At 36.8% G+C, this 25,860-nt stretch overlaps 1 protein-coding gene across 13 annotated transcripts in view; it reads left to right on the forward strand.

Moving 5' to 3' along the window:
* Positions 1–25,860, forward strand: part of ABI1 (abl interactor 1) — a 124,782-nt gene that overhangs the window by 95,373 nt on the left and 3,549 nt on the right. For 2 of the 13 annotated variants that reach the window (XM_045300208.1, XM_045300199.1), the window contains 8 exons: positions 2,195–2,371; positions 6,206–6,220; positions 7,159–7,259; positions 8,463–8,603; positions 10,571–10,671; positions 16,046–16,222; positions 19,122–19,208; positions 22,891–23,076. In XM_045300208.1, the coding sequence (XP_045156143.1) occupies positions 2,195–2,371; positions 6,206–6,220; positions 7,159–7,259; positions 8,463–8,603; positions 10,571–10,671; positions 16,046–16,222; positions 19,122–19,208; positions 22,891–23,076 (985 nt within the window). The remainder of the gene's footprint in view (positions 1–2,194; positions 2,372–6,205; positions 6,221–7,158; positions 7,260–8,462; positions 8,604–10,570; positions 10,672–16,045; positions 16,223–19,121; positions 19,209–22,890; positions 23,077–25,860) is intronic. The other 11 variants (XM_045300200.1, XM_045300203.1, XM_045300204.1 and 8 more) reach the window with 11 other exon arrangements.

Below are 25,860 nucleotides of genomic sequence, written 5' to 3' on the forward strand. Positions count from 1 at the left end.
GCTTGACACAATGGATGGATGTATGGATTGTGATAAGAGTTGTATGAGCCCCCAATAAAATGATTTTTAAAAGAAGAAAAAAAAAGAATGAAATAAAATATTGAATTTGTGATCTATATACACACGCAAAACTGTCCAACAATTGCTGTGTAATTCTCTCATGTTAACTACTATTGGGTGCCATTGACTTGCTTCTGATTCACAGAAACCACATGTTAACAGAGAAGAAGGGCCCCTTAGGGCTTCCTTGACAATAATCTTTATGGATGTAGATTGCCAGACTGTTATCCAACACCATAATTCAAATGCATCGATGCTTCCGCGATCATCCGTATTCCTTTCTCAACTGTCACCACCTGGGAACAGTTGGAAATAGCATGGCTTCAGTCGGTGTACCCTAAGCCGCAGAGTGACATCTTTGCTCTCTGCTACGTTAAAGAGGTCTTGTGCAGTGGACTTGCTCAGTGAAATGCTTGTTGATTTCTTGGTAACGGGTATGTCTCAACCATTTGCAACATCCAATTTGAAATGTCGAGACAATTAGAAATATTCAAACACAGAGAGACACAGCACTGCATAGGCTGGTACTAAGTAGACTGCAAGACAAGTTTGCAGGCTGCTGTTGTCAGTTTGTAACCTCTGCCCTTGCTTATAACTCTCTCTTACTCGTTTGCCTACCTGTGCAGTTTTTCTGCCTTGAATAATCTCCGTATTTGCCTCTTACATTACGACTCTTCTTGAATCCTATCTACTCTGCAAAGACAAGTTAGTTGTCATGCTGCGAACTGTTTATGTTGCTGCTATTGTAGGTGCTGTCCGGTAGGTTCTGATCAGAGCGACCCTGGTTGTGTCCATCAGAGTGAAACATTGCCGTATCTTGTGCCTTCCTCACAGCAATGGTTGGGTTGGAGCCCAGCCCATACTTAGAGCCACCGTCATTCAGCCGCCTTTTTCACTGACCTTCTGCTTCACCAAGCATGGTGTCCTGCTCTAGGGACTGGTCCCTCATGATAACATGCTTAGGGTAGGTGAGATGAAGTCTTATCATCCTCCCTCCAAGAGATTTATTTTTAATTCAAGTAATCTGTGGTGTATTTGGTGTTCTTTTCCGTCACCGTAATTCAAACACATCATTCCATCTCTAATCTTATTTATTCATTGCCTTGCTTTCACATGCATAGAAGGTGATCGAAAATACCAAGACTTGGGTCAGGTCCACCTTAATCTTCAGAGTGATATCTTTGCTTTTTAACACTTTAAAGAAATAACTTGCTGCAGATTTGCTCAATGCGATACCTCTTGCTTTCTTGACTGTTACATCCATGGACATTGACTGGATCCAAATAAAATGAAATCCTTGACGATATTGGCTCAATTTTATCTTGCTTATTGTTCCAGTTGTGAGGATTTTTGTGTTCTTTATGTTGGGGTATAATCCATGCCGATCTTTGTTGTCTCAAGCCCTCTTCATTAGAAGAAAGCCAGGTTGTGTCATTCGCAAATTTTTGGTTGTTGAATCTTCTTCCACTCCCGATGCTGCATTCTTCTTTGAATAATCCAGCTTCGTGGATTATATGCTCAGCATAAAGATTGAATAAGTATTGTAAAAGGATATAACCCTAACACATCTTTCCTGATATTAAACCATTCAGTACCTTATTGTTCTGTTTGAACAACTGGCTTTTGGTCTATGTACAGGTTCCACATGAGCACAGTTACGTCTTCTAAAATTCTTTACCATGTTATCTATAACTTTTTAAGATACCCTAGTTTTATAATATTTATAAATAAGCTTAACATGTGACTATAGCTCTTAATTTTTGAGCCACAATTACTAATTTATGTCTGTTCTTTATCTCCACCAAGTAAAACGTAAGATCTTCAGCAGAGCAAGACAGTTTTAGTTAAGCTGCCTCACACCCCGTCCCCCAAAGCTTTAGGAAAGAAAATTGCACCCTGAGAATTGTGAATTGTTTCAAAATCAAATCCATTAAATTAGTTGGTGCCTTTAATTACCTTTAGCTATCCTCTCCTCTGAGCCTTGAGGATAATTTGCTTATCTTTGAAAGGAAAGACAAGAGTATTCACTGGAAGATACTCATGTGGTGTAGTAGTCCAACCTAGTGCCAACATCATATATATTATTTATTACGTAAGGTAATATATTCTTACATTGTTCAAATTTAAAATACAGACTGTGGACATTCATAAAGAGAAAGTGGCTCGAAGAGAGATTGGTATTTTGACAACAAATAAGAATACATCAAGAACGCACAAAATAATAGCACCTGCAAATATGGAACGCCCTGTCAGGTATATTCGGAAACCTATCGACTACACAGTTCTAGATGATGTGGGCCATGGTGTCAAGGTAAGCATTCCTATATCACATTAATTGAATTAATTTGCATATCAAACAATTATTTTGCATAGGAAGTACAGTGATGAAGCTTCTCATTAGCAGCACCTATAGCATTATAATTGTCATAGAACTTTAAGAACTATTGGCTTTGTTTTACAAGGTTGGGAACTTTATCTGCAGACTGGACTATATTCAAGGAAGCATGGATATGTAAATAGATATATATGAGATAATCCCATTGGAATCCTAGACTAGTGTTAAATTTGTGTCTTGATACATCTCTTGCTTTCACTGTTGAATGAGTATTAAAAGTAAAAGAAAAAATGTACATATTTTTAGAATTTGTGTAGGAGATTATAGTTTTTTAATACTTTTATTCTTAAATGTATGTGTGTGGGGGGGTGTTATAAAATGGGAAGTTTATGTAGCTTTGCTCTTTGCACTCCCAAGCAGCAGACATTTAGGAGAAGGATTATTTGTTCCCCTGTATGTTTCTTAGAATGGTCCAATTTAGGGGGTCTTGAAAGATACTTGTAGTCATCTTGGTAGCTATGGATCTTTTTTTTCTGCATCATTTTTTAAGTATTGGAATGGAATGACCTGGATTCTTCAACTGTCTGTGCTCAGGATAAAGTTGTTCTCTGATATGGGTAGTTAACTTTCTAGAAGACCATTATTTGATTTTACCTTTGGCCTGTAGAATATTTAAAAATAATTTTTAAGAGGCCAGTTAGAATCTTGGTTTATCCTAACTTGTTACCTTAATGGTTATACCACTGGATCTGTTCCACTCTGCATATTTTTTTTGCTTTCTTGAGAGGAGCCGGACAGCTGACCACACTGACCATTGGCATTCGGTATCTCCTATACACTCATGTTGTGATATTCTATATAAAGCTTGAACTTTATGTTTGAATTTTTCACAGTCTAAGATTAATAGTCCAATTTTCTTCCTTATGTAATTTTCAATGTGTTTATATTTGCTATATCTGAATTTCATTTAAATAGTATTTACTGTGCTGATATATTTCATGCTACAAAAAGGTAATGTGCATAAACTTCATAAGTAGTGTTAAAAATATGGAAAAAATATCCTAAGGAAGTTTGGTTTGTTTGGGGGGAAACAATGTAAAATAAGATAAAAGAATTCTGGGACAGAGAGAATTTCAGAACATATACTTAATAGGGAATAGAAAAATGAATTTTATAAGAAATTTTGCTTAAAATTTCATAGTAATCATAGACTAGAAAAGACTCAGCTATGTAGCAGGGAAGCTTAAATTTACTTTTGATTAGTAATAATAATAAACAGCTTTATAGCTTTGCTCATAATTTACAAAGGAACTTTGTATTACATGTCTGCGTGTGCTTACTTCACTGCCCTGAAAGACAAGATGATCTCGGAGTTCTTATGTTTTCCTAATGCAGATGATAGTTTAGGATAGAGACCACATATGAACTGATTTTTACAAACAGCTTTCTATTAAACAGAGTGGACCAATCAATATTTAAAAAAATTGGCCTTTGAATTAGATAACAAGCATGTAGTAGTCTCTGGTTCACAAAGCTTATAATCTACATGAAGACAGAAAATAAGGAGGAATCAAAGATAATTCTATTGTTTTCGTATATAAGATTGTAGGGGAATGCTAAAATTACTCATTCATCAACCTAAATGCTAAAGAAGAGATGTGAGACTGAAGTCACATGCTTTCAGGATAATTAGGTGGGAACATTTTATAAATTCTTAAAATGATAATATTTTGATCTGTAAGATACAGAGATAGTTTCCTTCTAATGCACTGTACCACACTCTTGTAATACACAAACAGAAACTTAGTAGAGGGAGAAATTGAACTGATCAGCAGGTGAAAGGTCACACCATTACATAGCAGCAGAGTTCAACTAGAAATTTCATTCCTATGTGGTCTATTTTCAGTCTGTCATTTGGGACAAACTGATAAGTAAATGCTAGGTTTTATGTCTATTTAAAAGATATATTTATCCGTTCTTGTTCATATAAAACAACAGTTGAGAGGAAATATTTGGTAGCATTTACAATATTTTCTATTTTCTAAGTTACTGTGAAATAGTGCTCAGTGTATTATAATGCTTATTACATTAGTATAGCATATCTTTAAGGATTCTTGTAATTGTATTCTTTTTTAGTTTTAAAAAATACAAGTGTGAAACTAGAAGTTACGTAGGATCTCATACTATTTTCAGATACAGATTAGTAAAGTAGTGCTACATAAAAATGAAAATATAAAAATTGTGGTATGATTTTTTAGAAATGAAAATACATGTAAGGTAAAATAAATTACTCTTTTGGATTACTCCTTAATGTTGCTTTTATGGTCACTCATAACATGATACATAGCATATTTAGAATGACGGGTGTCATGTAAAGTATCTGAAACTCAAAAAATCTTTATAAAGACCTTTAACTATAAAACCTGAAGTTTTTTTTTGTTTTTGATTTTTTGAGTGGTACTGTGTAAGTGCGTGGATGGTGCTTTTGCCTGCGTCAGCGTTTGACTCATAAATTACAGGTTAGCCGCTCACATTGACCCAGATGTGTCCCAGAAGAAAGGCCTGGTGTTCTGCAGTTATATTTACACTCATAGGGTCATCCTGGATTAAAAACAACTTGACAGCAATGAGATAATGATACAAGTGATGCATTAGAATTATACCCATTATTTTTTGTGTATCAACTAGTTATCTTTCATAGAAGTAGCATTTAAGCTTATGAATCCGTACTCAATGGGTTAAAGCAACTCTGGGAGCTAAAGTGGTCTCTAGCCTCAAATTGGCATGTTAAAGATTTGGGTTCATAAGCTCACAGGGAAGCATTTTTCTAGACCCTGTTGATTTATTCCTTAGTCAAAGTCCAGTTAAGGTATTACTATATGTGGTGCGTTTGTTTTTAAATATCAAAGTGGTAGGTCTTTTTCTGAATCTGGAAGCAACCTCTGATTTTTCATTGTACTATTTACAGTTCATTAGTCTATAACTGCCCAAACACATCGTTCCATAACTGCCAAACCACTGAGAACCTTGGGGTTAGCCCAGTTGATGCACAACTTTACCACGTATCCCTCTCACCTCGACTTTGGTCGTTGTGCGTGTGTAGCTTGTAAAATTTTTGCATAGCAGATTCTTTACTGTTGTGTCAATGTGAAATGTCAGGTAACGAGATAGTTAAGTAAGTGAGTAGCTAGGTATACTACCATTGAAGTAATGGATACTCATCTTTAGGCCTGCATGATTTAGTAAAGTCTAAGGAGCCCTGGCGGTGAACATTGGAGTGCCAACTGCAAGGGTGGCAGTTGAGCCCACCAGCTACTTTGTGGGGACAAGATAAGGCTGTCTGCTTCTGTAATGATTCACAGCCTTGGGAACCCCATGTAGGGTTGCTTTGAGTCGAAAGCAACTTGATAGCAGTGGTGGCTGTTGTAGCGTCTTGTATGCTAAGGTGTTAGAATACTATGTCTAAAGTGTTATAATGGTGTCTTTGCTTAAATTAAACCACATTAAAAATATCTAATTCAATCAAAATCATTCCATAGATAAAATACTAATCAAAGAAATAGTTAGGCCTGTGTTGTGGCTTATTTAACTTAACTGGTGGTTTCCTTTTGAATGTATCTTAAAAATATGTGAAACATATAAATACTTCTCCACTGTTTATGTTGATCTTTTTCTTAACAAAATTGAAATATGGCTCAGTAAATAAACCTTAATATGAATTTAATTATTAGAAATGTAAACCTATCCTATCAGATATAATTTATTTAGAATTAATTTCTACTTTTCCCCCCTTTTTTTGCCAACGTAAAGTGGCTAAAAGCCAAGGTAAGAGACATCATTTATCCTTTGATCCAGTGTTTCCTCTATATTGATAGAGGCTGCAGAGTTACTAAAATTGAAAACTCCTCGTATGTCTGTCTGCTTTTTCCTCATAGGATTTATATAGATTAAATATACTGAAACTCAGTTCAAATTAGCAACATTCCGCCTTGGATGTGTTAATATATCAAGGATATATTGACATCTGCATTGATATAGGAACATTAATTTCGCTAACATTTATTGCTTCACTCTTTTTTTTTTTTCATAGTTGCCTTGCTTTTTATTGACTTACAATTGGGAGGTTTCCCAGACATATGTGACTTTGCTACTCACTTATCAGAGGAAAGATGATCTTTCAGGTGGATATTTAAACTGGTACTGTCTGATCTGTGGTTTAGATATGCACCTTGCCAACAATGTTTCTGCTCCCTGGGAGACAACAAATGGTTTGTGTTAGACAACAATCAAAAGGTGTCAGTTCAGACCCACCCAGTGATAGTGCTGAAGCAAGTGCTGACAATCTCCTTTGATAAAGGTTACAGCCGAGAAAACCCGATGGAGCAGTTCTACTCTGTAACACATGGGGTAGGTTGCTTTAAGTCGAAATCAGCTCAATGGCAAAGGGTTTGGATTGTCCTCCCCAACATTTTAGGAGACCTGTTAATTTTGATTTCAGTTAATTTGTGTAAAGTTCACAATAAAGTAATACATAAAACCCAGTAATCTCACCTATATATTTTGCCGTAAATGACACAAAATAATTAGGACAGCTCAATGCAAATGCTTTCTTTACGTTTAAAAAGGTGGTACTAAAGTCTGCATGAAAACTGTCTGGGAATCCTCACTTCACATTCTGATATTAAATAATAATAATACACAGTGTCAATACACCAAGAGAACAATTTGGTGTAAAAATAAAAGCCTTTCTTTCCACATTTTAGCATGGAAATAGCCAGCCTGCAAGAACTGGCACACTGTCGAGAACAAATCCTCCTACTCAGAAACCACCAAGTCCTCCTATGTCAGGCCGGGGAACATTGGGGTAAGAACTCAACAACATTTTTTTATGTTAAAAGAAACGGTATTTTGGGGACTTAAGTAAATGTGTGGATCTTTGCCTTGGGACCCTCTCTATGTGACACTTATCTTTTATAAATTCATTTTGGTTCTTATTTTCCCTGAACAGAATCCAAAATGAATCTGCCTGTTTTATAGTATTCTCTGTAGAAGTCTATGCTAGAAAGTCCTTTTATGTATTTTGTAAAAAGAGCATTGTTCACTTTTTTGTCTCCCAATTCATTTTTTGAAATATAAGTCTGACTTCAGCTTGTTCAGATGGTTTGACCAGAGGATTCATGTGGTCCCTTCATGTGTGTTTACAGTATTTGTGCTGTAGAACATTGAGTAAGTGGTCTGCTTTATGTAGTTTGGTTTGGTAGCCTGCAGCTCTTCTGTTTTCTCTGTTACTTGGCTCCTGAGATTTAAGGACTTTTACCTGGAGTGCTTCTAACTGTGCTTCTGCTTGTAGGCTTAGGCCCCTTCATGCTAGAGTGGCTTTGTGGAAAGGCCAATTGGAGAAGTAGAAAAGGTAACAGTTGGTGGTTTCTTCCTTCCCAATTCCTACGCTAATAAGATATTTCTGAAAAGTGGTTCCCCTTAACAGAGAAAATTTCTTATTTTTGGTGGAGGGGTACCTACAAGGACCAATAATACAATTTTTGGAGGATCTTAGTTGTCTTTTTCATTTTGTGAATTCCTCCACCCCTGAGAAAGTATGTGAAGGTATTAAGCAGAAAAGTACAAATCATTTCTTGAGAATGTAATGGCATCATACCTCGGATCAAAATGCATTTGTTTTATACTTCCAGGTTGAGGTAGGGACAAATCAGAGTAGATTATTTCTCTTTTGGGTGACTGAGTAGTTTATGGCTGACCGAACTGGGAATAACGTGTATTTCAACGTTTGATATTTTCAAGCATTTAAATGATAGCATTATTTTTAGAAATTTAAGGTTGGAACTTTAAATTACCCTAAAAAAAGTAACACACTTTAGTTTTTGTTTGAAAATAACAAAATCAGTAGATCTCACTTAAAACTTGCACTTTAACCTTTTTATGATTTTAGCTTATAATTATTATTTGCTGTGTTGCATTGGGTCACAAAGAAAGAATCACAGATTTGAGGGGGGAAATACCACTCGTACTTCTCTTATCCGTTATTCCTTTTTCTATTATGCTCCTTTAGACGGAATACTCCTTACAAAACCTTGGAACCTGTTAAACCCCCAACAGTCCCTAATGACTACATGACGAGTCCTGCTAGGCTTGGAAGTCAGCATAGTCCAGGCAGGACAGCTTCTTTAAATCAGAGACCGAGGACACACAGGTAAACCTTGGGCTTGAGAATGTGAACACCTGAGAGTGGAGGTGATTTACTCTTCCAACACGGGTGCTAAGTAAAGGTAAAGTACTTCTCAATTACTGATAGAGAATATAAAAGGGAGGACAATAATATAGAGAGCCTATAAGTTTTTGCTGTAACTTCTATGTTTTAGATATTTCTACATCTGAGCACGTTTTTTGACGGAGATAACAGATAAATCTTTGAATGAGCCCCCACAATTTTTTTTTTTAACAAGAGCAAGACAACTACTGAAATGTTTTTGGATAAAAGATTAAATGCCACCAAAATTATGCAATGTGAAACATTACAGGAAAGGTTTAGCTTAGCTCTGAAGAATAATGACAGAATAGAATAGAAGCTATTTTATAATTAGATTTTTGTTAAATTATAGAACTCAACTACTTTGAAGGTACCTGCTGATTGGTTATAGAGCATAGCATACATTTATTTTGTCTGTAGCTTGATGGAGTTAATGCAAATTGAACACATCCATGTAACCATTATCCAGATCAGAGCATGAAATGTTATCAACAATCCAGGGCCCTTTCTCAATCATTGCCTTCTGTCTTCTTCCCTGCAAAAGGAATAATTTCCATTTTTGAGCACCAGCCTGAGTGGCACACTAGTTACCCATTGGGCTACAAACCACAAGGCCAGCAGTTTGAGAATGACAAAGGCTTTCTATTCCTAGCAAGAGCTAGGGTCTCAGACACTCACAGGGCCCATTCTACCCCGTTTTATCGGATCCCTTTGTGTTAGAAACAACTCAATGGCAGGGAGCTTGGTTTTGGTTATCAGTCATAAAAAAAATCATAAATGAACAAGCATAGCTATGTTCCAATAAAACTTTTTGGATAACGGAATTTGAATTTCATATCATTTTAATGTGCCACAAAATAGGACACCCCCCGCCAAATTTAAAACTGTAAAAACAAAAAAATCCCACACCCCTGAAAACTAGTTTACAGGTTGTACAAGTTTGGTGTAGTCTTACCAGATTTGGCTCATGGGCCATAGTTCGCCGATTCCCACACTTGTTTAAAAAAAAATTGTAAAAATAATTACAGTGAAGCATAGTAAGTGCAAAAAAGTATTCATCGATCTACAATGCTCTAGTTACACAGAATGGCCTCTTGAAAATTCTTTGCCCCATTGAATTTCTGAACTTAACGATGTTGATACTGAAAGCGTAATATGTAGCATATGTGTGTGTACACGGATTACCTGAAATAACTGGATAGTGAAAGGTGTTCTACCCAGAGGGGGAGTAAAAGAGTAGCAAGTTGGTTAGTCATTAACAGTAGTGACTATTCCAGACTTTATTGATTACCCAACTGTGTAACAGTGCTATGAGATCATTTATATGATTATATTAATTTTCCAGAAAATTTCCCTGCCTTTAATCACCTTTTTTAATGGTAAGTGGAAATGTTAATTTCAGGCTAGTATTACTATCCCTTTTAATTACCTTCCATAGCTCTTGTACATTATTATTTTTTAATAGCACCCATTACCCTCTTCTAGTGTCTGTTTTTCCGTGCTCCTGTAGGTGCTCCATGTCGATGTGGATTCTGTCTGCTTTGTTCACTGTGGTTCATGGGCTGTGAATAAATAGCTGTGGACTGTTCCATAACATTTTTTTGGTAATGCATTACCCAATACAATTTTATAGGTAATGTTTTTAAAATACTTCTCTCAGGATGATTTCATCTGAGTTTTGTGTTATGATTACATTGGTTTCATATAAATTGAGAACTAGAATGAAGCAAGAGTCACTTTAGATATTCAAGTCAAGATTTGTAATCAGCACTATGAATTTCTGCTTACACGCACACATGCACAAACGCAGACGTGCACAGCATAAAAAGTTTTGATGGCCTTCAGTTGATTATGTTCACCTTTGTGGTAAATCTTGAGAGTTGCTTTTACCTATAGTTGTTTCTTTGCAGTGGCAGCAGTGGAGGGAGTGGAAGTAGGGAGAACAGCGGCGGCAGCAGTATTGGCATTCCCATTGCCGTGCCTACACCTTCACCACCCACTATTGGGCCAGGTACATTAAACGTTAATGTCTAATATGTGATAATAATATTTATGAGCTTTCTGGTAGAAGGCTAAAAGAGTTTAAAGTTATGCTGGATAACATTTATTAAATGTATGTGATTTTTTTACTAGAATAGAGGTTACTAATAAATTGAAAACTCTTTTTTTACATTGGTTTTCATGAGGTCATTTGCATTTCACCAGGCGCTTCTCTCGATGTAGAACGCATAGTAAGTAACTTTCCTGGCATTACACTTGAGAAATACTTATCTTGGGTACTGTTCAAGAATGATTGATTTTTTTTTAAATTTCAAGAGCAAACCAGTATTGTGTGATGCTATAGCCAAAGGGTCAGTGTCTCTATATAAACATATGTAATATTTCAAAGAGTTGCCTTTTTGGCTGATATCTCACTTCTGATGTTACCTTCTCCTGTGATCTTACGGCTTTTATGTATCATATTCAATGTGTATTTTAGTGAAATGCCGTGAGAATCACATGGGATTAAAGAGGGAAACCTGTTTACTCTTTAGAATATTAAATGAGCCCTGGATTGCCAGTTAATGAAATGGAGACTTCTTGCACTATTCAATATCAATTTAAACATTAAGTATGATAGTAACACTGTAAGGGAAAGAACCCCACACAGCGTCAGAATGCCATTGAAAAAGGACGAAGAGGTACTCATAGGTGCGGACCTCGTTTACATGCAGATCTAAGCGAACATGCTTTACGTATGTGCGTCTCTTTTCTTTTGCATACATTGTGCTTTCTTACTGCTTCGCTCTGACCTGAATTATAAACTATTTTATTAGAAAACATTTTTGTCCTTCCTCCTTCTGAAGCCCCCCAGCACCAGCACTTCCACCTCCTCTCCCAGTGAGCACTGTGATAGGTGAGGCTGCAGAACCGTTGGAGTGATGTAACTTACTTTGCATAAGTCATAATAAACTTCTTTGCACCTAACGATGGTTAGTGTTTATAATTAGTAAGTTGTAGGTGGTGGTATATAACACCAAAGTTGTAACGTATTACATCCAATCTACTAATTTCTTCTGGTGAAAGGCCTCTGAAGTTACACAGCAAGGAAATATACAATAATGCTCTATGTAATGTAAAAGGTTTCTGACTTGGCTTATTACAAATTCAATGTGTTACTTGTTTAGATTTGTGTAGGAAAATTATAGCAGTGATGGTTCAAAATAATTTTTTTAAATTAGTAATCTAATCTGATTTTTTGGTTTTCAAATGACACTTGATTTGGAACTCCCTGGTTTATAGGACAGTCAACACGCTGGGGTGAAGTGTGAGGACACAAGGAGAAACAGACGTGTGTGGTGCAGGTGCGCGGAGTCTTTACCGTGGATCACAGCGTGAAAATTGAGCTAGCTCTGCTTTTAGGACATCAAAAAGGCTATAGAGTTTTTGAGTAAAATTCACTTAAATTATTCCCAAGTTGGGGTTGACTCGATTGAATTGTATAAGGAAGGTAAAATATAAATATAGTATAAAAACTCTTCAGCCTAGAAATACACAGTCATCAGCATCATCATCATCTGGGTAGCGATGGATAATGAGGTGTTTCAAATACGCCCACTCCTCACTTAATGAACATAAGTATGTAGGTTTCAAAGAGCAAGCGTTGTACTAAAGTCAGAGTATGACCACATGACATCACAAAATGGAGGATGGCTAAATCATTATATAAATGCCAAATAATTGAGAATCATGGGCCAGTCAAGTCGACACAATAGCTATAAGCATCATAATCAGCGTTCCTCTCACCTTGCCTTGGCATTGGTTACTGCCAGATGTATGTTGTTAATGCACAGAATAGTTGTCTGCAGGTTTTTCACTGTTGCCCTAGAAGTGAAATGTTGAATGAGGTAGTAAGTGAGGAGCGCCTGAGCTTCAAGGCAAAATAACGTTTTCAGCAGCATCTCAAATCACTATCAAAATAATGAGCACATAATACACAAAAAGAGAAAGAGGGACTGTGTGTGTGTGTGTGTGTGTGTGTGTGTGTGTGTGTGTGTGTGTGTGTGAAAAATACCATATTAATAGAAATTGTTGGGAGACAGCCCATATGGGAAAGAAAGAGCCTTCAGTCTAAGGATGAGGAACATGAATATTAAAATCACTGCTTCCTACCGACCAAGGAGGTAAACAGTACAAAACTCCACTAGTAGTAAATGCTAGTGAAGACACACAGTGCCAGAAGAATACTCTGCTGGTGGAAGTTTATTAGTTGGTAAACTCACTTTGGAAAGTAATTTTTTATTGCAATTTTTTATTGCTTAGTCAAATCAAACCTGTGCCTGCTATAGATGTATCAGTTGTATTTCTAGAGTGCCAGTTTTCAAAACATGGCCAGTGGGCCCCTCGGGGACCCTGAGGTCCTTTTATGGTGTCTGTGAGGTCAGAATTCCATTCATGATAATAACAACTAAGGCATGAAATGCGTTTTCATTCTCATTCAGTCCCAAGTGTACAGCAGAATTTTCCGGAGGTAGTGATATGGTTCGTGATAGTCATTGTTCTGTTGGCTAATGGAATGTGTGCTTGTGTAGTCATATGTTTTAAAGCTGTTGTCAGTTTTAACTTCCACTATATCTATAGCATCAACAAAACCTCTTTTGCGTTCTCTAGCTTTTGAGAATCGTCCTTAAAACCAAACAGTTTCAAAGTTCTAGAACATTGGCTTTTAAAGTGCGATTCCTAGACCAACAAAATCAGCACCAACTGGGAGTTGGTTAGAAACGTCCGTTTTCAGGTCCTAATCCGCACATGTTAAATCAGAAACCCTAGAAAGAAACCAAGCGTAGTTGCTACAATTGGCTGTCGCAGTGAAGCTGTGATCAGCACCAAAGTGTGAGAATCACTGTGCTATAGGAACCGTGCTTAGGAAGGGTCACAATGGTATTATTAATAGTAAAAATAGGGATCTGTAACTCAGGTATCTAGTAAAGGTAGAGGGCTAAATAAATTGTGCAATATTTATATGTAAATAATGATAAAGATGAATGATCTGTTAGCATGGATGTGTCTTCAAAATTAGCATAGAAGGAATAGAATAGGTCACTAGAAAACCCACAAAATCTTTCCATCATAAGGTTCATAAATTTGCAAACCTCTGTATATTGTTTATGGCTATATCTATAAAGAAAGAGTGTTTAAGGCAAGGCACAGAGGAAACTTTAATGATTTTGATAATATTCTATTTCTTGCATTGGCATTTTTCTTTAAATTATTGTATACATATTATGTGTCCTTTGGTATTATGATTTATTCCATTGTATGACATTAAAATTTTTCATGGAAATAGTTTTGACAATTGGCAAACAGTTGGCTTTCTGTTTTGAACCACCAAAAATCTATTTCATTTTATTTTATTGTGTAAATCTTAGAAATTGAAAAACATTATACAGAGATTTCTATTCAATATGTTTAAACACTTGTCTTAGCTCTCTAGAAAATTTTGTCCAAGGTTATTCATTCTTGAAGGGTTTTGATTAGATGATTCTTTTAAAAATCTATTTTTATCAACTAAATGAACACGGTAGCGATTCAAATAATTAGTGACTGACTATGGCGCGGGAGCTCTAAAAATGTTCCATATCAGCCACCTTTACAAATACACCGTTTTACCTAATGATTCGTATGACCTCGCGGAGAGGTTAGACAACTAAATGATAAACTAGGATGCTGTCATTTTCTTAAGTCTGTCATGATTTGGAATCTTTAGGCAAAGAAGATAATTAAGACGTTAACTTGGTAAATGTAGTTAACTTTAGAGGCTTTAACTGTATTAACGTTTGAACATTAAGCTTTTGAAATGTTGATAAAGATGACATTGAATTATTGATGTTTTTGCTATATGATAAGCATAATAATTAAAAATGCAACTGATTGCTTTGAGTGTAATATGGAAAAGAAGTTGTTTTAGTATAGAGAAAGATAATGAGATTTTCTTCCTTTTTTTTCCCCCCAGCTACAAAGCAATACCCTTTTTTAGCTTTAAAACTCTGGGGAAATAGTTTTCCATGTGACATCCCATTAGAAGAACATGCATGGAAGCCAACCTGTGGGCTGATGACAGTATACAGACTTCATCCACCACAGTGTTCGAAGATACCTGGTTGTCCAGAGTATATGCAAATGTTATCTGTTAGGTAGTAGTTTTGTTGCAATCTTTCCAGCATGTATTCCACATAAATGAAATGGAGTCCATGGTGTTCTTGTATAAAAATTCTTAACAAATGGAGAAGGGCAATTTTCCTGAGAGAAGATTTGTTCTTGAAAAGTTTTCTTTAACAGTTGGAAAGATAATGGGATTTTTCCAGAACAAACTTATAAGATGTTCATATTTTACACATTCAAAAAATGTCCCCAGTTTAACGTTTACTCCCCAATAAGGTAATAGGAAAAGTATGTTCATTAGGAAATGTGCAGAGATACAACATATTGCACATTTATAAGTGCTTTGAAACTAGAAATTATTGCTAAATGATTGTACTAAAATGTATTGCTAGCAATAACTGCTGGTAATAGTAAAAATTCAAAAGCATATAAAAATAATAGATGTGGGAAGTAATCTATTAGCAGCTTAAATTTTTAAAATTTAGCCCAGATGAGACTAGATAAATTCTTTACTTCTGAGAAAGGAAGAAGTTTGTAAGTCAAATAAAATTTTCATACTTTCTTGCCTCAAAAACTCACATTTTCTCCCCTTTTTGTTACCGATTTTTTTGTCTAACTTTTTTGGTACCTATTTTGTGGGGAAGGCACAGTTTATATATACAGGTAGTCCCTGACTTATATTTGAGCTACTATGACCTACACTGAAGAGACTCCTCTTCTTCCCTCCGTGTGTATCTCATCATTAGTAATACACACTACATGTAATGTTAAAATATATTTGTATGTTTATTATATGTAATAGCAGATTTATAGAGATGCTGATAATGGAAGGAAAGGCAATAATAATGAAACATAAAAACAAAAAGGAGAAAGAAGTAGGTTACTTCTGCCAGAGTCAGGTTTTTTGACTGCAACCCTGTAGTAAGCCAGGGACTACCTGTAAAACCTTAAGTATTTTTTTAATGGTGCAGAAAAAAAATAACATTAGTAAAATAACCTTTGGGGTTGTTTCATTTAAAAGGCTTAAGACTGTAACTTACTTTCCATACAGTATCTGTTTTTCCTTCTGTTTTTAACTAACTGGGGAGAGCTATTGTTTTCTCAGTTGACATCTTTCTTGATTTTGTGCTGTGGGCTTTAGAAAGCAGTCCTGGGTTACCGAGGGCCGCTGTCTGGCCCCGCGCTCGGAGGTGATGTACAGTGCTCACGTCTCTCTGTTGGTTGCTTTGACTGGTGCTTTCCAGCAGCTCCGGGCTCAGCCCCTGGTTCTCAGTATGGCACGATGACCAGGCAGATTTCTCGGCACAACTCTACCACTTCTTCGGCATCTTCTGGTGGATACAGACGGACTCCCTCTGTGACGGCTCAGTTCTCTGCTCAGCCTCATGTGAATGGAGGTCCACTCTATTCTCAGAATTCAAGTAAGCTGGTGCTTTGCAGGCATTTAACGGTGGAGCTCCCTTTAGATGGAAATTACTTGTAACTGTTCATCTGGCCTGTGATAGACAACAATTGAAACTGTACTATTTCATGTTTCTGCTTTAGAAAGTTGGACCTTGAATCTCATACCATTTTCAGAAGAATTGCTTATCACATTCTTCACCCCCAACTCAGATTTAACAAGTGTGTTTCCCTTATTGAAATTCAATTGGCATTTTACTTTAACATAGTATTTTTATTACCATTAATCGAATTAGAGAACCCAAAAAGTCACTTAAATGAATCAAATCAAGTAATATTATTGGCATGTTTCAAGTAGTTAAAGATACAAACATATTTATTGGCATGTTTCAAGTAGTTAAAGATACAAACATTTTATTTAAGACAGTGTCACAATTGGTGGCTATCACTTGTGAACCTATAGTTAAATGAGTTCAAAACCATTGAAATAGATTTTATCGCCTGCTTACTTTAGCTGAATAATTCTAACAGGGAAGGATTTCCTTTTGATTTCTATTCACCTCAAATCGCACATCTCAGCACTAACTGCAATGGATGTTTAAGAGCTGTTAAGATTAAAAAACTGTAGCTTGAATTGCGTAGGGTAGTCCTTAATTTCCACTTACATACTAAAATGCTTAATCCAAAAAAGGAACAGAAACTGAGATCTGAAATGAACCTATTTTCTGGGTTTTATTCTTGGCTCAAAGTGTGGTGATCACTGGGGCAGAGCTTGGAAAGACACCGTCCCCGTGTCGCTTTTGTAACTGCTTTCTAGAGCTGCACACGTGCTCATCGTAGTCCACTCACAAACACTGCCTCATCGTGACACTCCACGTTTGCATAGAACGTTGGTGGAAGTTCTTTTATTTATAATGCACATTCTGAACATGCATCGTGTTTTAAAGCAGAACTAGGGAATGTTCTCTGAATCTTCATTTCAATTTTAGGGTTCTAGATCTATGGTGTTATAGCCTACGTTTTTTGAGAATTTAAACTTAAGACATACAAAAATTCACAGATACTTCCCTCAAATCAGATAACCTTTCCAGACTTACGATGTGACCCAAGTTACTACCAAGGCACGGACTTCACATTCTTCCTGGTCCCCTTTCGGTGATGAAAGGGGGTAACATCTGAATACTGCACAGAATATCAACTTATTGGCCTCACTGGATTTTATGCCCTGAAGGTTTCATGTTCTCACGGCTCTTTAGATGACTAAGTGTTCGTTGGGCTTCTTTTCCTCACTCAGACACTCCATTGACCCAGCGACTCCTACCATAATAAGTTTGTGTACTTTTATTTTAGCAATTCTTAGTGACTTGTTTAATTCTCAAAGAACACAAGTTCACTACTGAATGTCTGAATTCTTTGGAAGTTGTAAAGCAAATTTGGCTTCAAAGTTTAAATATTTGATTACATTTTGTGACATTTCATCATCCTTTAGTCTGAGAGCTGGTGGTGTAGTTAGATGTATGTAAGATGTTGTTAGTGTTTTGATGTGCACACTTCCCTCTGTCTAAATGTGGTGGTGGTGAGATGATACCTTCACAGCTAACCTTTTCTTTATGTACTAACCAGCATGGCGAGGACGAGGGGGTTTCCTAAAAGTTCTGGTAGAATTTTGGGGAGTTTGTTTTGTTTTGTTTCATTTTTTAACATCAAAACCTCTATGAATCTTTTTTAATATACAGAGTTTCAGGATGACTAGGACCAAGTTCATAGTGAATTCAATGTTGTTTTAGCTACCCAGTGAATGTTAATGCATATGTATTGTTTTGTTTTACGTTATTGCTTCTTTGGTTCTTGAAACTTCTTAAAAAATTTTATATTACCAAATTTTATACATTTGATTAACTGAAACATCCTTTAACTATTCCTTAGGAATATATATGTAAGTAGGTCAATTTAATGTCACTGCTTGGTGACCACCGGCACACCAAGTTTTGCTACCCAGTCCCACTGACTTTTCCTTGATTACTGTCTTGTTAAAATGGACGGAGTGGTGAGCATGTGGATTTGCCTTTCAGTTTGTTAAAAGTTTTTGTACGTTTACTGCTCATAATGAGCATTTAGTATCATTTTCCTATAAATTCTGTACTCTCCTGAAAGAGGCTGGAATGTGTTTCAAGCTACCTGGTAACTCATTAGCAGTATTTCAATACAAAAACTTTTAACTTATGGCCAATCCTTTCCTTAACAACGTTAAAAGGCTACTTTTCATCTCTCATGACTCATGAACTTCAGTGAACAATTAAACAAACAGAAAAACATAATGTACCTACTGCCATGGAGTCAATTTCAGTGCCTAGTGGGCTTGTCCAGGGTTTCCAAGGTTATAGCTAAATCTGCACGGGAGCAGACAGCCTCATCCTCCTACAGAGTGACTGGTGAATTTGAACCAGTGACTTTGCTGTTTGCAGTCCAATACTTACCTGACAGCAGGATCCTTTTGATCACTCTTATTCTAGTCTAGTAGATTTAGGAGTGATGCCTTTAAACTTAAAATTGTCTACTTCAAATATAAAAATAACTTCATTGTATAAGTCTTTCCTTAGAATTTAAAAATCACATTACAGGCAAGTAGATATGATGATAAATTAAAAATTTCCCCAAACAATATAACATCAGGATTAAACTAAGTGTATTTGTTCTTGACTAAAATGAACCAACTAGCTAAGCACAAGGCTGCCTTATTACATATGCCATGGGGAAATAAACTTGTGCAGGTTTTTGTTTTGTTGTTTTGCTTTGTTTTGTTTCATTTGCAAACTGTTCTTGGCATACTTGTGTTTGTGGTCCTTGTAACTGACTTCTGCTTCTTGTTTGTTTCCTTTCCTTTGTCTCACTTCCCCATACCATGCTGTCGGCTACCAGTTTCTGTTGCTCCACCCCCTCCCCCTATGCCTCAGTTGACTCCACAGATACCTCTCACAGGCTTCGTGGCCAGGGTGCAGGAAAACAGTAAGTGTGGGAAAGGGAGCTACCCGAGAGTAGAGGCTGTCTCCCTCTCGCATGCATGGCTGATGAGTCCTCATTTTCCTTACCTTTCCTGAGAAGCTAATCTTCCCTTGAAGATAGGTGCAGCTGTTACGGAAACTGAAGAGCAGGGTCTTCGGTGTGTCCTCTGTGTGCATGATTACGCCCTAGGGAAATTTCAGACTGCAGCCTTAGGCAGTTAAATAACCTATGACAGGAACTTGTTCTTTGCAGATTCTTAAAACACACTCAAACACAAAAGTTCAAATTGTACAGAAACTACTACTTTCTTTAATTATTTAGGGAATTAGCTAGAAAACATTCTAATTCCAACACACTTATTAAGATAGATTAGTTTTTCTGTGAGATTACACTTACTGTGAACTTGGGACAGGATTCTCCCTCTCCCCTTTAAATTAGAAATATTTTAGAGAAAGCTTTCCATTAAAAAAAAAAAAAAGAACCTCATTTACCCCTATATAGGGCAGTGTAGCTCTACCTCTCTGATTTCCGAGACTTTTAAATCCATCATGGGAGCACACAGACTCATCTTTCTCCCCAGGAGAGGCTGGTGAGTTTGAACCAAGGACTTCCTGGTTAGCAGCTTGGTATATAGCCCATGGCAGCACCAGGCTCCTTTTGCACGTCTGTAAAAGGCATCTTAATAGGATAAGAAGGAATCTTCAAGATTAAGTAAATTATATCCACGTTATCCATTTGCTCATCAGTCGAGGGCCCTTTGTCTTTGACTGAAGGTCAGGCTGAATGATTTCAGAAATCGTTTTGAGTATATGGGTTTAATCAGGATAAACTCGTTTACTGTCTTAATACTTTTGACGTGCCAGAAGACATGTAGGCCTAGTTAAGTGATTGTAGTGGGTGTAAGCAAAATGCAAAATTACCATCACGATTGAACCAGCTCTGTCATGCCATTGTAGCCATTGTAAAGGTGAAGATGGTAAGGTGGTTTAACTTTATTTGAGACCATCACTTTGAATATAATCTCAGTATGATTTGAACAAATGCTTAATCCACTTGGCAAGTCATTTTTTTAAGAAGACTGTTGGAGGGGAATTCTATTCTTCAGCTTCTGCTGACTGTGTTGTGCTATTTTCCCCATCCCCTCACTGCCTCAAGCCTTGTTTGTGTGTAGGGTGTTATGTGCAAGGCTCTGGAAAGAATAAAGATAGTTTAAGACACAGCCCTCAACCTTAAAAAGTATGTGATCTGATCTAGTGGCCATATGAAAATTGTAACTTCAAAATGAACTTATTTTGTGTAAATTAACCTTACTTTAATATGTTTGAAACCTTTAATAGGTTTTACGCCTTTAGTAAAAATAAGTAGCTCTTTTCTTAAAATTAATGAGTATAATTAAATTGCTAGTCCTTATTGCTGCAAGACTTTAAAAGCTAAGTCTGTGAAATTTCATAAGTGTTTTTAAATAGCCATAATGAAACATCACATTTGTGGGTTCAAAGTTTATTGATTCATTTTTTGTTCATTCTGTTTTGCTAGACATCTAGTATTGATGTTCATTATTTAGGCAAACATGGTGTTTTAATTCACTTTTCCCAACAAGGCCAGTTATTCTCCTGACACTGATTTTCCATCACAAGATGGCATCTACTTTTTGAAAAGTGTATTAGGAGGGTTGGTGATAACTGTCACCACTTTCAGAGTATTCCAATGTATGTGGTCTTTTTTGGTGCGTTAAAACAGTTGGTTTCTCATGGCACTCAAAGCTGGTCGTTGTGAATGCCTGTAGCAGGTAACATATTAATCAGGGTGGTTACATGTGAAGGAATGAGCGATAAAACGCCACTGTGTTCATATCTGTTTATGATTCACATCAGAAAGCAGTGTTGAACTATCTACTTAACACTTGCTGCTAGAGGATCTTGTACAAAGAATTACTTTGACCAAACTCCTTACGCTGTGTACATAATTTGAAGATAAACCTATGTGAATTCACAACAGTTGAATATACAGAAAGTGGAACAAATTAATGAGTATAAATCACATAGAAATGCACTTCTGGTTTTCAGACAAGCATGTGTAACTTAACAATAGGTCATATTAAGGTTATGAGCTATGGCTAATTGATGTTAGGGTGGGGACCTCTTAAGCGTGCTACACAACTTTGTGATAAGCAAAGATAAAATGGATGTAGGCATTTGGTACAAAAATAAATTGTAGATAGCTGTTTGATAGCTACTGGAGTGTGTGTGATCACCTCCCAGGGTTGGTCTTTAAAATAGTCGTTTTTCATATCCCTCTCAAAGATAAAATAGAAATCACGGACTTGAAGGTCAATTATCTGAAAGTGTTTTATCTGGCGATTTAGATTCTCAGTGTTAGAGTAAACTTTGAAAACCTGTATTTTTACAGATAGATGATACTTACATTTTTTTCTCCCTTGTTCACATAAACAGGCCTTGAAATCGGCTTGTGAGTTACTCTGTTTGTAGTGTGAACGCTCTCCAACATCTAACCATTTAGCTCCTGTAGTCAGTGTGTGGCAGTCATTGTTATCGTCTCTTGCACTTTTAAAGACATTTGTGGATCAGAACTGTAAATTAGACATGAGTTGGCTCTGAATTCCTAAAGATGGGATGCATTTATTACCTGGTAATATTTTCACAAAACCAGCCATTGAAAACTCTACGAAGCACAGTTCTACTGTGCTACGTATTTGTCGCCATAAGTTGGAATAGACTCATAGGCAACTGATTTGGTTTAGCATAATAGTTCAGGGTTCCTAGTTCTAGATTGACATTTTCCCCTTTATTATTCCACTGAGTATTTAAGCATATATACACATACTGCAGGCATTTAGGATTTGTGATATTAATCCTTTTTTTGTTGTTTTATGTTGCATGACATAAGTGAATTTATTTATATTTTGAATCCAATCTTCCCTCACTTTATTTTTTAATTTAATTGTAGGTGTATTCTTACAAAATGGGATCCTGTGATCTAGTCTCCCCTCATCCTGTAGCTTTGTTTTCCTAGCAATAATGCAAAAACCTTAGCTTGATTTCTGCACTAACAAGTAAATATGAAAATAAGCATTTTAGAATATATTTAATGAGATTATCTACTCAGGAATTATTTAATTTTTAACGTCAATCTTGTTAAATTTTAAGTTAAACATGAGAAAACCCACGTGAACAAGAAACAAAAATCCACCTACCTTATTTATTTCTAATTTTTCTAACTAAAGTAAAAATTAGGGGCAGGAATGAGCCTGATGAAAGGCTACCAAACTATTAATATAATGATAAAAAACCAGTGCTGTAGTCCAAATGACCATTGTGACATGTGGCTTGTTTTAGACAGTAATCTAAATAATCTCAGTGTCGAAAAAGAGTCCTGTCATGAACCTTGGAATAAGGAAATGACTCCCATAATCATTATGGAAAAAGACATTGTCTCCTAACCTTTGCATTGACTCATTTGTAGTACTTCCTAATGCCTTTATTTTAATGTTTCAGAATTATTCTTAAATGCTACTAGGCATAAGTTTAACACACCAAGCTTTTATTTCTAATCATTGCATGTTTTATTATAGTGCATGCTATATATGAGTTAGCACTCTTGTAAAACTTAAGAATGTCCTTTGAGACCATTTTCTGATTGACATTAATTGCCTGAATCCTTTTAGTTGCTGACAGTCCTACTCCACCACCTCCACCTCCACCAGATGACATTCCCCTGTTTGACGACTCCCCACCTCCACCACCACCTCCTCCAGTGGATTATGAAGACGAGGAAGCTGCAGTAGTTCAGTATAATGATCCATATGCAGATGGGGATCCTGCCTGGGCCCCCAAGAATTATATTGAGAAAGGTAAGGTGCCATCAGCGAGGTAGTATGAAGGAAAGTAATCTAATTCTAGAGTTTTAGAAGTATGAAAACGACCAAATTCAATGTTTCTCAAATTTGTGTACTCACCTAACTGCTAGGAAAGGCGGCACGGTGGCACAGTGGGCGACACAGGGAGCGGCTGACGGCAAGGCCTGCAGTTCAAAGCTGCCAGCTGCTCTTTGGGGCTGGGGGTGGGGTGGGATGACCACTAGGCTGTCGGCTTCCCTGAAAGATTTAAAAGTTTCAGAAACCCGCAGGGGCAGTTCTGCTCCATCCTATAGGGGCAGATGAGTAAGGATTGAGTGAACGGTAGAGAGTGAAGGAATAGCAGAGACAATTTAGTTGAAGCTTATTGACTATACTTTGTAGTATTGTCCAGTAAAAAGGAGGAGCGTGCTTCCCTTTTGAATGTGCTTATTCAGGCTGCCTGTGCACCCAGCTAGAAGTTAACTTGCTTGTTTCCTAGTGAATGAAACAACTAAGGCAACAGCAACAACAAAATGGAGTTAAATGACTTAAACCATATAATAAGTAAAGATTTAAAACCACTTTCAGACTCTTAAAATAAAAACAAACTTTTTATATCTAAATACTTTAAAATATATTTAAATATATTGATGAATACCATGGAAAGAAGCATCAGTTAGGAATGCATTTAGATAACTTTGTATATGAAGAGATAAATCACCAGAATTTTGTTTCACAGAATTAATTCCATAGTTCTAAGGTCCCTGTCATTTACTTTAATTATCTATTAATAAATAGTTGACTAGGAAGTTTTGTTTTTTTTAATAATTTTATTGGGGGCTCGTACAACTCATCACAATCCATACATCCATCCATTGTGTCAAGCACATTTGTACATATGTTGCCATCATCATTCTCAAAACATTTGCTCTCTACTTGAGCCCTTTGTATCAGCTCATTTTCCCCCCTCCCTCCCTCCCGAACCCTTGATAATTTATAATTATTTTGTCATGTCTTACACTGTCCAACATCTCCCTGCACCCACTTTTCTGTTATATGCCCCCCAGGAAGGGAATTAGATGTAGATCCTAGTGATCGGTTCCCCTTTCTACCCCACCGTCCCAGTATCGCCACTCTCACTACTGGTCCTGAGGGATTCATCTGTCCTGGATTCCCTGTGTTTCCAGTTCCTATCTGTATCAGTGTACATCCTCTGGTCTAGCCGGATTTGTAAGGTAGCATTGGGATCATGATAGTGGTGAGGGGGGTTGGTGGAGAGCAAGCATTAAAGAACTAGAGGAAAGTTGTATGTTTCATCATTGCTACACTGCACCCTCACTGGCTTGTCTCCTCCCCACGACCCTTCTGTAAGGGGATGTCCAGTTGCCTGCAGATGGGCTTTGGGTCTCCACTTCACATTCCCCCTCATTCACAATGATATGATTTTTTTTGTTCTTTGATGCCTGATACCTGATCCCTCGACACCTCATGATCACACAGGCTGGTGTGCTTCTTCCATGTGGGCTTTGTTACTTCTCAGCTAGATGGCGACTAGGGAGTTTTATATGCTTTTTTCAACCAATTCTGTCCTATGAATTGTCCTTTTGTTAAATGGGTATATTGGTTTTGTTTTTTCCTTACAGTTCTATTAGCATATAATTCACCTATCATACAATTCAATACTTCAGTCTCATCAAGGTACAAGTATTTTTTTTAATCCCTTATTTGTATAGTGTTCTGAAAATGCTTATAATTTACTTCATCATATTTGATTACCTTTGAAATACATGGCCTTCTATTGACTCTGTTTGTATGAACAAACTTCAGATCATATTCATTTAGAATAGAATGGGCCTAAGTCTAATTCTGACTACCACATTCCCAGGATCTTGCAAAGAGGAATGCCTTCAGAAGAGAATAACCAGGATACAGAAAGATCTAAAAAGTTTTATCTATCGGGAGCAACAATGGTTGAAAACATTGTTTCTAAGTTGGGGGACAGAAAACTCCAGAGAATTAGGTCCATAAAAACCCAAACTTTCTCTTGTCAAGTCAATGTTGACTCATAGTATCATATTCCCCCCCCCTGGTGCTGCACCCCGGGTTTCTGGGATTGTAACTGTTTATGGGAATAGAAAGCCTAGTCTCTCCTCCTCTGAGCTAAAGGTTAGCAGTTTGAACCCCCCATGGACACAGGAAGAAAGGCCTGGCAGTCTGCTTCTGTAGAGGTTACAACCCAAACTCCTCCTTAGATCTCAGTTCTATTCTCTTAGCACGTGCTCACCATGAGGCAGCAGCAGGGCCGAATACTTACTGTGGTGCAGCTATCTACAGATAGTCATCACATACACATATATGAAGGGATGTGTGTATTGAGGAAGGGCTGTTTGCATGGTACTAGATTTCATTGACAAAGGGGACCTTGAAAATAGAAAAATCATTTATGGCAGTCCTCTTACCACCAGCTCTTGGCATGAGTGGAACCAGAACATGAAGAAATAAAATTGGTTTGTTGAAAGCTGTATAAAGGTAGTAGGCCATTATCATCATCAGTATAAAATCACCTACATACACAGTACAATTTTCCTTAATGGCGTATCTCTACCCATCACTTGATCTCTGGGTGATTATTTACCGTCTGTTTTGGGAAACCTGAGATGCTTGAGAGTTCAAAGTACTATTCTGTTGCAGGATTAATGTGGAAAGAGATGGACTAATTTATTTAATACAGTATTTTTTGAAGGGGGATGCTGTGAATCAGTCTTTCAGCTCTCTTATTTTAAATCACGAATTCAGAGA

Source organism: Echinops telfairi, unplaced genomic scaffold (assembly GCF_000313985.2).
Source record: "Echinops telfairi isolate 266 unplaced genomic scaffold, ASM31398v2 ScPeMD7_7461;HRSCAF=8499, whole genome shotgun sequence".
In the NCBI taxonomy this organism is placed as follows: domain Eukaryota; kingdom Metazoa; phylum Chordata; class Mammalia; order Afrosoricida; family Tenrecidae; genus Echinops; species Echinops telfairi.